Source organism: Triturus cristatus, chromosome 12 (assembly GCF_964204655.1).
Source record: "Triturus cristatus chromosome 12, aTriCri1.1, whole genome shotgun sequence".
Lineage (NCBI taxonomy): Eukaryota > Metazoa > Chordata > Amphibia > Caudata > Salamandridae > Triturus > Triturus cristatus.
In genome coordinates, this window is record NC_140595.1 from 6718204 (window position 1) to 6730824 (window position 12621).

General features: G+C 47.4%; 1 protein-coding gene across 4 annotated transcripts in view; it reads right to left on the reverse strand.

Moving 5' to 3' along the window:
- STK11 (serine/threonine kinase 11) overlaps positions 1–12621 on the reverse strand; it is a 120469-nt gene that overhangs the window by 81549 nt on the left and 26299 nt on the right. For all 4 annotated transcript variants that reach the window (XM_085639564.1, XM_085639563.1, XM_085639561.1 and 1 more), the window contains exons 2-4: positions 10138–10221; positions 7178–7267; positions 1879–2011 (exon numbers count right to left, since the gene is read on the reverse strand). In XM_085639564.1, coding sequence (XP_085495690.1) covers positions 1879–2011; positions 7178–7267; positions 10138–10221 — 307 coding nt within the window. The remainder of the gene's footprint in view (positions 1–1878; positions 2012–7177; positions 7268–10137; positions 10222–12621) is intronic.

The following is a 12621-nucleotide window of genomic DNA, read 5'->3' on the forward strand; positions in this document are numbered from 1 at the left end:
CAGTGGAAAAACATCTTGGGGTATTCAGTTGAGCCGTAAGCATTAACCACAAGAAGCAGCCACCAGCACCCATTTATCCTGGGCGAACCTCCAAGTGCAGGAGCAACCCTTGCCATCTATTGGTGCAATGATCTTGCTAATCTGCCTGAAAGGTGCGACCCGAAGGGCTATTCCAGAGCCTGTTGAAACAAGCTGGACGCTGTAACCACTGGTTAGCAGGATCCCACTGGAAGAAAGGTGCTGATTCAAGAGCTCCTATGCAAAGGATGCAGACAGTCCGCTTTGCACCAAACCCATATTGCATTAGTAAGCAAAACATTGCCTGACATCAGCCTGGAGAATTTGATGGATTTCGCATACACCTCACGTTAACCACCTACCACTGAACAGCTTCTGTGCTGCACTACCGCTCGTCTAACTTCGACTTTCAAGTTGCCGGAAGAGGCAGGACTCAATGCTTTCAGGAGGTATGGAGCGAGACTGGGATACTACTGGAATATCCCTCAGGGTTAACCAAGTATTCTAATGTTAAAATGAGGATTTGCATTCTTAAATATCTTCTGTGGTGAAACAATTATCCATGAAGGATATATAGAATAACGCTATAAACGGTCTGTACACTCATGCACTCCGTCATCTTGGATTTCCCCAATTGGCACAAGAACTGAACAAAAATTTCACCCAATATCCAAGTGAGACATAAAATATTTTTTCTGTAGGACATTCCACACCCAGACACCTATGGGACATGCTCCTGGCCTGGCACTTTTGCAAACTCAAGAGGGGCCTGTCAAGTTTTACCAATATAGTATTCATTTAGTGAGAAATGTGATGCTCGATTCCAAAGCAAGCAACGACCTGTTACTAGATGAGCTCAACAGACAGGGGACCCCAACAACGAGGTGCAGGAGGCATTTATCTTCCTCCCTTACTGAACCACAATCTATCGCTCTGTCAGGAATTGTCAATAAAGGCAAAATTCTAAGCAACACTGCCTTGGTCAGGAGGGAATTAAACCACTGTCGCTGCATCAGAGGGGAAGGGGGGGGGGGGGGGGGGGGGGGGGGAGGAAACAATGACAGAGTCCAACAGACCACAATAGCTTCCTCAAGATTGGCTGCAGAGAGCTAGAGACAGGAGCCTAAAGGAGGAGTCTAGTTATGGGACAAAATCTGCTGTTCTGCAGAAAGTGTCCAGAGGTATTTAAAAGAGGGCATTATACTCGACATTTGCAGTCAGAAGGGGAACATTCAGGTCTGAATTGCACTATGGATGAAGGGGAGGGAAAAAAAGGGAGATATAACAATCAGTGAGCTAGAAGCGGGCTATACACCCCACCACATGTGGCGACTTGCATGGACCTGGAAAGCTCTCCAACCCTCACCCTGCATGACCAATGAGACTGTCCAGCAAACAGAAATGCACATATGTTTTTGAAGTTTCTTTTCAAAAAAAAGGAATGAGAGAGCAGATTTTGATGCTCGGATTCAACAAGCAGGGCTAAAAAAGGTCTTTGCGGTTCAGGAGATTATACCGTCTACTGATCAAACATTCTAGGCTCTCCTGATATCCATGTACATACCAGTTACCTCCTCCTGATGTGCGCTTTTTATACCTCTTACTTCTGACACGTCTTCCTCACTGAGCCACATGTACCCTTCAGCATACATGCCAATCCCAGTAATATTTTCCTGATGCTCACGTACCCGCCACCTCCTCCCACCTTGTACCCCAGTGATCTGCTCCTGAAACACATACTACAGGCATGCTTATAGCCGTTACCTCCTCCTAACAAACAATTTCTTTGACATGTACAAATGCTACCCGTGCTCAACTGTGCACATCTCTGCAGACCCCACCACATAAGAACACACATACCTCTGCCACCCCCAGGTCAGAAATTTTCAACGTCCCATCAGTTGTGAGAAGTAAATTTCCTGGTTTAATATCCTTGTGCACAATACCCTGACAGTGCAAATACTCCAACCCATCGACGAGCTGACAGAAATACCTGCAAGAAAAGAAGATAGTCAGTGTAGGAAAGCAGCCCTTTGACATGGTCACCCCCACTTTTTGCTGCGCAACGGATGTGATTGCGACTGCAAGTGCACTCGGTTCCTGCTAACCGGGCCCCAGTGCCAGATCTCTTTCCCAAAACTGTACAATGGTTTCCCCCAATTGGCAAAACCTTTAGCCCCTTCTGTAAATGCCTGGCAAATTGTACCCCTGGTACCTAGGGCCTGAAGTACTAAAGGGGGTATCTTAGGGCATGCAGACTACTATTGCAGGATTCATGCCTTGGTGCAGACAAAAGTGAAAAAACAACATGCCACAAATCCCCGTGTGCCATCTCCCTTACACTGCATAGAACATTTGTAAGTCACCCCTACAGCAGGTCTGACAGCCCTAAGGCAGGGTGCTGAATATTACATGTGGGGGCATACCTACATGAGCAGATATGCCCCTGTGCTGGTCGGTCCTATTAATGTCAGTACACGTGAACAGGGAAGCCATTTTAAAACATGTGCTGGACACTGGTGAAACGAGATCCCCAGCTACATGATGGCTTCACTGGAGATAGGGATGTTTGGTATCAAACATCTCGATTTGATCAACCCACACTGATGCCAGTGTTGGATTTACCAATACGTGCACACAGACGGTACCTTAGAGGTGCCCCCTGAAAACCTACCAGCGCTCCCCGACTGGTTTCTGCCAGCATGCCACCCTAGACACTTGTCTGATTTCTCGGGCGAGAGCCTTTTGCTCTCAGGAGACCCAGAACACAAGCCTCTACGGGAGGATGGTGTCACCGCCCCACCCACAGGACCTGCTGATTAGCCTCCCGAGGCCAGCAAGCTTTTAAGAGCCGCAGCTTTTGAAATGTGAATCTGGCTCCCTTCACAGGAGAGGAAGCCGACCCCCTTTGGCACCTGGACAGGCAGTAAAATTAACTAGTCGGGTAGGCATGCCACTCCCAGGCTAGTACAACCCCTAAAGTGGACAACATTTTTCATAAGTAGCCATCTTTGTGATAGCATACTTTTGAACTCAGGACAGGGTTATGCCCATTGACTACTACCCTACATTCCCCTAACGCCACTAAATTGAGTTTTTAAGGGGAACCCCTGGCCCCAGAAGAGCAGATCCTGACGACCTGAAAAAAACAACCCGGACACCAAGTACAGAAGACCCAGCAACAGACTTGGCCTATTGCACCAAAAGTTGACTTGTCCTGCAGCTGCTGAGGCCCAAAAAGCCGGGAGACCTGCCAGCCTTCACCCAGGAACAAAGACCTCCGGAGTGACAGCAGAACTTTCCCCTGCATCCTGCACGCCGCAAAATAATAACGAAGAGTACTCGGGCCACGCCAAGCACCACTGCATCCGAGCCTCAAAGTCCGTGTCGAAGTGGGCCAATTGTGTCAGTGTGGTCCCCAAGCCCTCAAGGTACCGAGCCCACTGTGGAGTGCTTCCTTGTGGACTCCCAAGTTGCCTGCAGACTCTGTTGGCAGGTGCCTCTCAACCACGAGTGTTGTCAGACAGAGAGACCAGACACCCGAAAAACCATCTGCGCCCCGACGCCCTGTCCCAAGGAGAAGAGGAATAAAAGGTGTCCCCATGCCCCACAACAAGGCAAGAACCAAAGCCACTTGTTGGTTTCACCGTACTAGCCTCTCAGTCTCCTCCTGCAGCCTCTTCGGGACCAGATCGATTCAAATTGGTTTGCATTGAACACCCAACACTGTACTGTACCACTGCACCCAGCTGCCCTAGTGCCGCTGGAGGTGACCTGTTGGTGCTGCCTTGGACCTTGCCACGTACTCACCACTGACTTCAGACACTGGTCCTGTAAGTCACTGACAAGAACTGGTAAACCAAATAGGATTTTTCTCCCATATGTTAAAATCACATACTCAAAAAGTGTCGAGTTTTTGAACTGCAGAAGGATTCACATTTAAAAACGTACTTACCTGAACGATTTTCTTCTGATGCCTAAACATTTAAAGATACTTGCTATTTTATAAATTGCGTGGACCTACTTCTTGAGTGGTTTGTCACATTTATTGACCATTGTGAGTATTTTCAGATGCCTTGCACTCCTCTGTGATAAGCCTAAGGCGGCTCAACCTCACTGCCCCAAAGAGAGCACCTTGGGACTGCCATGGCAAGCCCCGTCCACTCATAAGGGAACCCCTGGACCCTCTACACAAAGCATCTCATTTTGATATATCATATAAAGAGCCAGCTTCCTACATTCAGACAGTCAATCACATGAGGGGGAGCAGAGGTCAGACATGGGGGACGCTCAGGCATGGAACACGTGAAGAGAGTGTGGGACAATATCACAGGGGTGAAATAAGGCAAAACTAAAAAAACAAAAAAAACAACAAAAAAAAAAAAAAAAAAAAAGCATTCAGGCACTGAGCAGCCCTACAAAGCTTGCGCGATAAAGGGAAACACTGCTATGCATGTAGGAGGAGAATGGGCTACATGGGCACCCATCGCATATGGAGGAGTAAAAGAACTGGAGATCTTGGATGCTCTAGATGGAGTGGGAAGAACACTGCTTGCATACCTGGGTGAGAACACAAGGGCATGATGTGAGAGAGAAAGGTATGCAGGTGGCTGTGTGTTGGTGTATGTGCGGGTGAGGCTTTGTATTACAATAGGAGTGTTTCTAAAAATGGGAATCGATGGGCAACTGTAGTGCTCTGTGTTGGTCCCCGAGCTGATGTCAGGGGGAGCTGCAGTTCAAAATGCAAGGCCTCGGGCAAAGCTGGATGTGGGATGCCAGTGCTGGAATACCAGACCAGCTTCAGGACAAGGTGTACAGGCAATGGCAGAGCTGTATGTGGGATCCTAGGGCCAGGAATGAATGAAAACCGCAGGGCAAGGCTGATTATGCACGGCAGAACTGTGTGGGCTCTCAGTGCCAGCGTACCAGGGCTTCTGCAAGAGTAGGCAGAGAAGTATTGGAAGAGCTGTGTGTGGGGTCGCAGTGATGGAGACGAAGGGACGAGGCAGAGTAGGACTGAATATCTGCTACACTGTCCGTGTGCCTGCCGGTCCAAACCATCATTCCTCAATCCAATCCCATCCACCCCCCTCACCTGCATGAGGGCCTCCTTACACCCTTCTCAGACTATCCTGTTCCTGTAGAGCTCTGAAGCAGCGCATTCGTGGCAGTCAGTTGTACAGTCAACCTAGATCAACAGAGCAACCTGTTCCCTACTTTAGGGTCAGCACTGGGAACGCTATGTCTAGGCCACACTTGATGCAGTGGGACTAGGCCCTCAGCAACCTGTGCAGGACTTCATGAAAATGATGCCTTATTCCTCTTAGAAGTATAGAGCAAGGGGTGGAGCACCCCCCCTCTTGAGCTGTGGCTCACAGGTAAACGCATCGATTCCAGAAGGGCCGCGTGCGAGGTCTGACACTGTGGAGAGGATGAGGACTCTACTAGTCTCCTTGGGACTCTGAACTGCCACAGGATCTTTCACACTGTATCCCGGATGGTTACTCACAGCATCATGGCTCCCTACAAGCCAATGCCAGCCCCCCCACATCACCTCCGGCTGCTCTACAGCTCCAGGGGCAGTCAGCGCTTACTGGTCTCCCTGCAGGAAGTAACCCATGTGTTACAAGGCTCCCTTTGGGTCTTGACTCTCAGGTTTGGGAGGTCGAGCCCTGTAGGCTTATTCGAAGAGATACTTATGGTTTAAAACCAAAGTACTGTACGGCACATTCCAGTAATATGCACTAAAGGGCGATGCCTATCAAGAACTAGAATTTAGTAGTGTTACTGGTCTTTAGGCAATCAATAAAGAGATTGAATAGTGAAAGAAAGAATCATTAAAGAAAAGCTGCTGGCACCCTTTGTGGCAGAGTTCAGCACCAAACAGACCTTGCTAGAACATTATTTGACCAATGTGAAATGTACAGAAACTGCAAATGTCCAGCATTCAGTCTGCTGTGACCCTGCGGCACAGAGAAGTGCCAGGGATCACTAGATCAAAGTATTTCACTTGCATTCCAAGTTACACAAATCTGTCTCACAGCAAAGATTTTTGAGAATGTAACAATTTGTCAGGCATCCCCTTGATGAGCGTTTGCATGACAAGGAGCAGGCTGTGTGCGAGCAGCTTTTAGAGGGTTTTACTCGGAACAGTTTCTCGGTGTTCCCAGCCACACTATCGGGAGGTAGCCCAGAAGCCAAGTCCAAAGTCACAGAGTCGGTTTGTGACCACCAAAATGTCACCACCCAAAAGGAATCAAACAGGCACAGACAGGGGTGCTGGGAGCCAGGTCCAAAATGCAGTTGGTACGAAACAAGCTTTCCCAGTGAATACATAAGAGCAAGTAAAAAAAAAATGTTTTAAGTGATCTAAAACCGTAGCAATATTAAAAAAAAAAAAGCTCACATGCAATAAAACGCATGAAATCACATAAAATAACAGAGGTTCTGCGAAGCCTTGGGTAAAAGCGGAGCCCTTAAAACTTGTCACCAAAATATGTTGCTCACTTCTATGCAAGAAAGGTGAACCCAACAATCCCAAAATCATAAGGAAGGATCCTCCTCTAGAGGTGAATTTTCACTTGGTTGCACCCCTCAGCCCAGCATGCCAGCGCTCCTATCAGGGTGCAACAGAGGAAAACATTTGGGGCACCTTCAAACGGCCTTCAGACTCCCATCTAAAGCTCCAACGCAGTGCACAAAATGAGGGGCATGAGGCACTCTCATTGAATACCCCTCAATCCTGGATGACACATATTTCCCTTATTTCCTGTACTGCACCCTGACATATAGTGGCCTAAAGATGTCAGACAACAGCTATCTGCAGCTCGCCCCCCCGATGCTTTTTACGATATCAGGCCTTACACAAATCATGTCCATTATCTTCTCCAGGTAGACGCCCTCTCTGCTGGGACTTATTTTCCATAGCCCCGCAGGTGACTTTGGGAAGTGTAAACATTGCACAAACAAGTCAATATAACATTTGCGAAGTGGTGTGGGATTCATGCACTGGAAGAGCTGGAGGTGCCGGGGACAAGTACCAGAGTGCACTGCGGGAACTGTATCTGGATCTAGAACTGTGCCCCCTCCAATCCCCCAGTCTGATGTTATTACCCTGGCAAAAGCTCGCCCTCCACCAACAACCTTCTGCAGGACTTACCCGTGTGCTTGAAAGACAGGAAACTGTTTTGCTGGCACGCTGTCGAGCATCTCCTGCATGCCACACACACAGTACTCCATCACCATATACGTGGGCAGAGTTAAGGAAGTACTCGCCACAAAGAAGCAATAAACGCATACCGCATAGGCCTTCCTACAGACCATGCTCATGAATGGGCTGAGACTGTGGGACCGAGGTGGGTGGGGTGGGAGGGTGTCTTTAAAAGATTATGAAAATATAAGAGGTATTTAGCAAAGTCATATGCAGTGGGCAGGGGCCCCTGCCTCAGAAGGACCAGGTCTTGATCTCTCAGTGGCAGTCACCTTTTGGCTCAGTGTGGGGATTTGCCCCGCAAATGGTGGGCAGAACATGCAAAACTAGGTCAGTCTGAAAGGTTACCACTGATGAGACATTATACTCTCGCGGGTCAGCGTGGGAGATTAAACACCAATGTTGGACAATAAATACAATATTCCGAGTGGCTCAGTGTGGGGGAATCACTCACTGAAATTGGACAGTAACTAGAGTGCAGAGTCAGACATCTCAGAGCCAGAAGGTGAACACTGCCCATCAAGACTAGCCAGTAGGATCGAAGAAAAGCCACAACTCAGCTGGATTTAGAAACAACTAGCTCCCAATAAGTTATCGTTGTATCTGCAGGTGCTTCCCCAGCAGGAGCAGGTCATTGCCAAGGAAGGGTCGCCGTCAAGACAATCTCCAAACTGCTTCTGCAGGACTGATTTGGAAAGAATTTCAGAGTCAGAGGTTAATGTTGGTGACCAGACTAAACCATGGTTCCCTAGCTAGTCCACTAAGTCCAGCTAGCCTATAAAAGGTATTGCATGGGCACCTGTGAGGCAAGGCCACTTAAAGAAGGGGTTGCACCATGATGCTTTGTCAACTGTTGGATGTGGGAGTGGTCAGAGTTGTGCTCCAATCTTTCACCCACCGTGACCCGTGACCCTGCTGGCCCTGCAGCTCAGGACAGAGCAGGACAGAGCAGGACTGTGTGACCATTACAGTGCTGTGCCGAATGAACCAAAGCTGTTTTTACGCAAGACAAAGCAGCCATCTGAGACCTGTGCTCGGATTCTGCAGCACTGGGTTTTCCAAAGATAACCATCATTTTGGTAACATCCACTTCATTCAGTATTCCTGGCTTGTGCGACTGAAACATTACTTTGCACCCACGATGAACTCTGTGACCAGCTCCTATGCAAATGTAAATCCACAAACAGAAGTTATAGTAAAGAGTTCACTTTATTGTCACAAAACCTATAGTTTTCATCCCAGTAAGCTACTAAATTCCAGTTTCCAACGCTCAGTTTACGGGACTCCATAAACAATTAAGAAGTAGTCGTGGTTTAGTGTTTGCGGAGTGCCCCTGCTGCAATCCTGGAAGTGTCTCGAAGCGCTTCTTTCCATCACCGGGCTACAGTGGACAAATCTAATTTTAAACACAAGTGCCTAAAGTTCGCCTCCAGCCTCAAGCAGAGGCCGTAAGAGCCGTGCCTCTATGGCCTCCTTTCTAATAGAGTCAGTAGCGTCCGCCGGCGCTGAAGTTCCATAGGTTAGAAAGAACTCAGCAAAAGTAGGATGATGTACACATCGGTGACAGGGCAGAGGTTTTTACGTCAGTCATCACTACCACCAACACCAGGCATGCTGGGAACTAGAAGAGCTGCACGCATTACATTCCAATGGAAGGAACGCACACGCCTGCACTCACTCGCAAATGTCTGATCTGGTAGTCAGAGGTTAGTTTGAATCCATGACATTTTCTGCCATTACACAGGTATTAAGGGGGGGGGGGGGGGGGGGGAATAAATACAAGTCCTCAAGACATTGCCTCTCACCTTCAAGCATGCGTGTGGAGATTCTCATAGCCCACCAAGTCTCAACCATGTGACTGAGCTTGAATACATCAACTCCAATGGAGGCCTTCTGAACCCCACAAGGGGTCGCTAAAGGCTGGAGTGCCTCAAACTGAGTTATACGATCAATGCAACCATTGTGTGTGGTCCACCATCTCCCTGCTCCGAAGCTCGTTTTATGCACCCACTGGATCAAGCCGTCAGCTTTGAATTTGTCATTTGAGTTTCCCAGCAATGTGGTGAGGTCAGACATTACAAGAACTAGACAAGACAGTGCAGCTTCCAAAAGACACTGCCACAGAAGGTACCCTGCATTTTAATACCTGTGCTCCCAAGTCCCCCGGAAGTAAGATTTGCTGCACCACAGTCAAGTGTAAGGAGTGTGTGGGAAGGGGGCTCAGAAGAGTGTCAGAAGGTAAGGGCGCACAGACACTACACCTTGTGGAGCTTGAGCACTTGCAGCACAGCCCCCGTGGCTTCAGAGAAAGGGGTAGACTTCTGCTGTACAGCAGGCGCTGGACGACACCATCCCTGCCTCGGAGGCCAATATGTAATGTCCAAGTTCTCTTAAATTCAGCAATTTGTAAAAACTGCTCTGCTCCTGAATCGGGCAATCCCTTGTTGAGGTCTTTCCATCGTCAATTATTGCAGGTCACATGTTGTAACTTGCTACCATGGATGAGAGAAGACATGTTGGATAACTTACAAATAGGGCAAGCTTTATTCTTTGAAAAGTGAAAGAAAAAGCTCTAAACTGGCAGAACAGCGGGATTAGTGCAGAGAAGAGACCAGAAGGGGAGACTGGAGACACAGAAGTCCGGGAAGAGTCAGTCTGTTTTGCCAGGACACCTGGGATGGAGAGGGGCAGCCTTTGCACTTAGAACATCCCACAACGAGCTTTGACTTTAGACTTTTCACAAGTCGACAGGACCATCATAAAGTGTTGAAGCAGGATTGTTTTTGGTGCGCCTTGAGCCTCTGACAATTTTCACTAAAAGGGAGAAGCAGCAATGAGGGCGGAGCAAGGACAACATTACTTTAGTACTTTTCACAAAGCCCTCCTCACAACCATGCAGTAAAGGATATATCTTCTGTTTCTCTTCATTATATAACACATCTACCAGCTGAATGACGTTCCGGTGCCGCAACCGCCGCAAGAGCTGGATTTCCCTGAAGGAGAGATAAAGAGCACACAGTTAGTAAGAGGGACTTGGCGCCATCCAACTCTACGCTGGACCACAGAGGCACCTCAAAGAGATACAGCTCAGGGTACACGCCTGCAACAGTCTCAAAAAGCTTCAGCCTAGATTACTTCTGAGCTAGCTCAACTCCCAAATAACCAGAAAACGCCAAACACAGTTGTTCACATACTTCAAATTCATACAACTAGGTTGTCAGATGAGTTTGTATCTTTATACTCACAAGCAATAATGTGCCATGGGAATACTCTTGATATTTGAAAGCTTGTTTACTAGGACCCGTATTTTACTTCTGTATTTTAGTACAAACTCGCAGCACACAAAGCAGGCTTGAGCAGGCGAAGCCATACATACCCTTTCCTGATAGCTACAAATCTGAACATTTACTTACGTGCGAGGACAGGGCCTATTCTGAATCTCTTACACACTCATACTGATCAGAAATGCCAAGCTCACCGTAGACTTCTGGGAGGTTCTGTGAAGAGATGAGCCTTGCTCAGAACAGCCCTTAAAGCTGCAGTTCTCATCCTCTCTGGACTGTGGCAGATTAGGAAACCGATACGAAGGACTTTCCTATTGATATTTAGATGTTGTGCTGCCTTGGGGGCTTGCTTGTGTTCCACCTCACAGTCTACGATGATGGAAGTCCGGACAATAATGAATGTATTGGCACTTAAGAGAAATGTTATAGGCAGGCTAGCGTGAATGAATACTTCTGTAGCACTCAAGCTATCATTTGTATGTTCACGGGGAGCATTCCTTCATTTTTAAGCCCGGCTACAGAACGTCAACTTAACGTAGCCTCATGTAATTAAAAAATGCATTAATAAAATACACATCTTTTACATATTTACACACATACATAACGATATGCACAGAGGCCTTTGGGTCAGCCCTCTTATTCCATTGGCCTGCTCAACTGTAATTTAAATTTCGCTTGCACGCCCGCAGCATAGACGAATGAAGCAATGGGTCACGCACAGTAGTCACACGTTCTGGAGCACTACCAGTGACTGCATTTTCCCAGATTAGAAATGCAAATCTGCCTATTTATTTTCTTCTGAGTTCGTCATTTTTTTTTTCTTATTGCTATAGGCAAACATACAACAGCTATCTTTAACTGACATTTTTATGCACTTTAAAACTCCAAATGCCCATTTTGACAAAACGTTGCTAGTTTTTTCTATCCATTCTTTATTTTTATGTAGCCATAGTGTGTTTTAAACTAGGTTTTTAGGTGACATAAATTCAGAGCCAGTTCTTTTATTTTTGTGCACATGTTTGCAATAGAATTTTTTTAAAAAAATTATTACACCAGCTTGCCAAGGTCAGACCCGTTGGCTTTGCCACTGCTTGCTAGTTTTGGCGTCGCAGCATACCCGTGCCTCTATAAACTATTTTATTGGTGTGAACAGAAGAACGGATCCTGGGAAAAAGGGACTACCTGCAGCATATGGCACCCTCGCCGAAAGTGCTTGGGAGCCCCCTTTATTGTACGGAAGGAGCACATACGCCGCTCGGTGCTACTCAGGAAGGAGCAAGCTGGTCAAGATGGAGGGGAGGCCGCTACAGCAACCGGATTCGGTTCCTCTTTTGGCATTCCTTCGTATGAATAAGAAATACTAGTTTATGCTTTTTTCATATCATTTCAATGATGTATGACTTCTATAAATCTTTCCTAGAACATGCCACCCCGAACCTTTGACTATGAACATGCTTTTTTCCCCTTTTTGCTGATAAGCCAGGGCTAGAGCTGCAGATGCAGACCTGGTGCTACTCTCTCTGACCACTACCTTCTCCGTACAGGGTGCCAAATTATGGAATGCCCTCCTGGCAAAAATAAGTGCCTCCGTCAACCATCTGGATGCACCACCTCCTACAGAACCAGTCACACAACAAGAATCAGTCCTGCCCAAGCCACAATCAGAAGCTCTGGTCAACTCCTCTAGACCGTATCAAGCCCTCCGTCAATCTTACCTGCTGGAGGGTCTCTTCACCCAGGCCCTGCAGGTCTAAATGGAACACGAAAGCACTACTTTCACCTGTTCATGAATGCATGAAATCCCCCAAGCATCATCCCATTATACAGCATCACCCAGCCATAAAACAATAATTGGATTTATGACCTTTGAATACCTACAAACCTCTGCATGCCTTCCCCCCATAATAGACTTATTATAAAAACTATGGTTTTACCAGAGTCCTACAGAAAGCCTTACCCCTCCTGCTTATATAACTATATGAACTTGTGTGGTAACCCCAGGTCTTTCTGCTCACACAATGGTATGACAAAGATCAATCAATCTTAGGCACTTCCACTACACCGTCTACTCACCCCAACGTACATACCAGCAACACCCCTTGCCCCCTG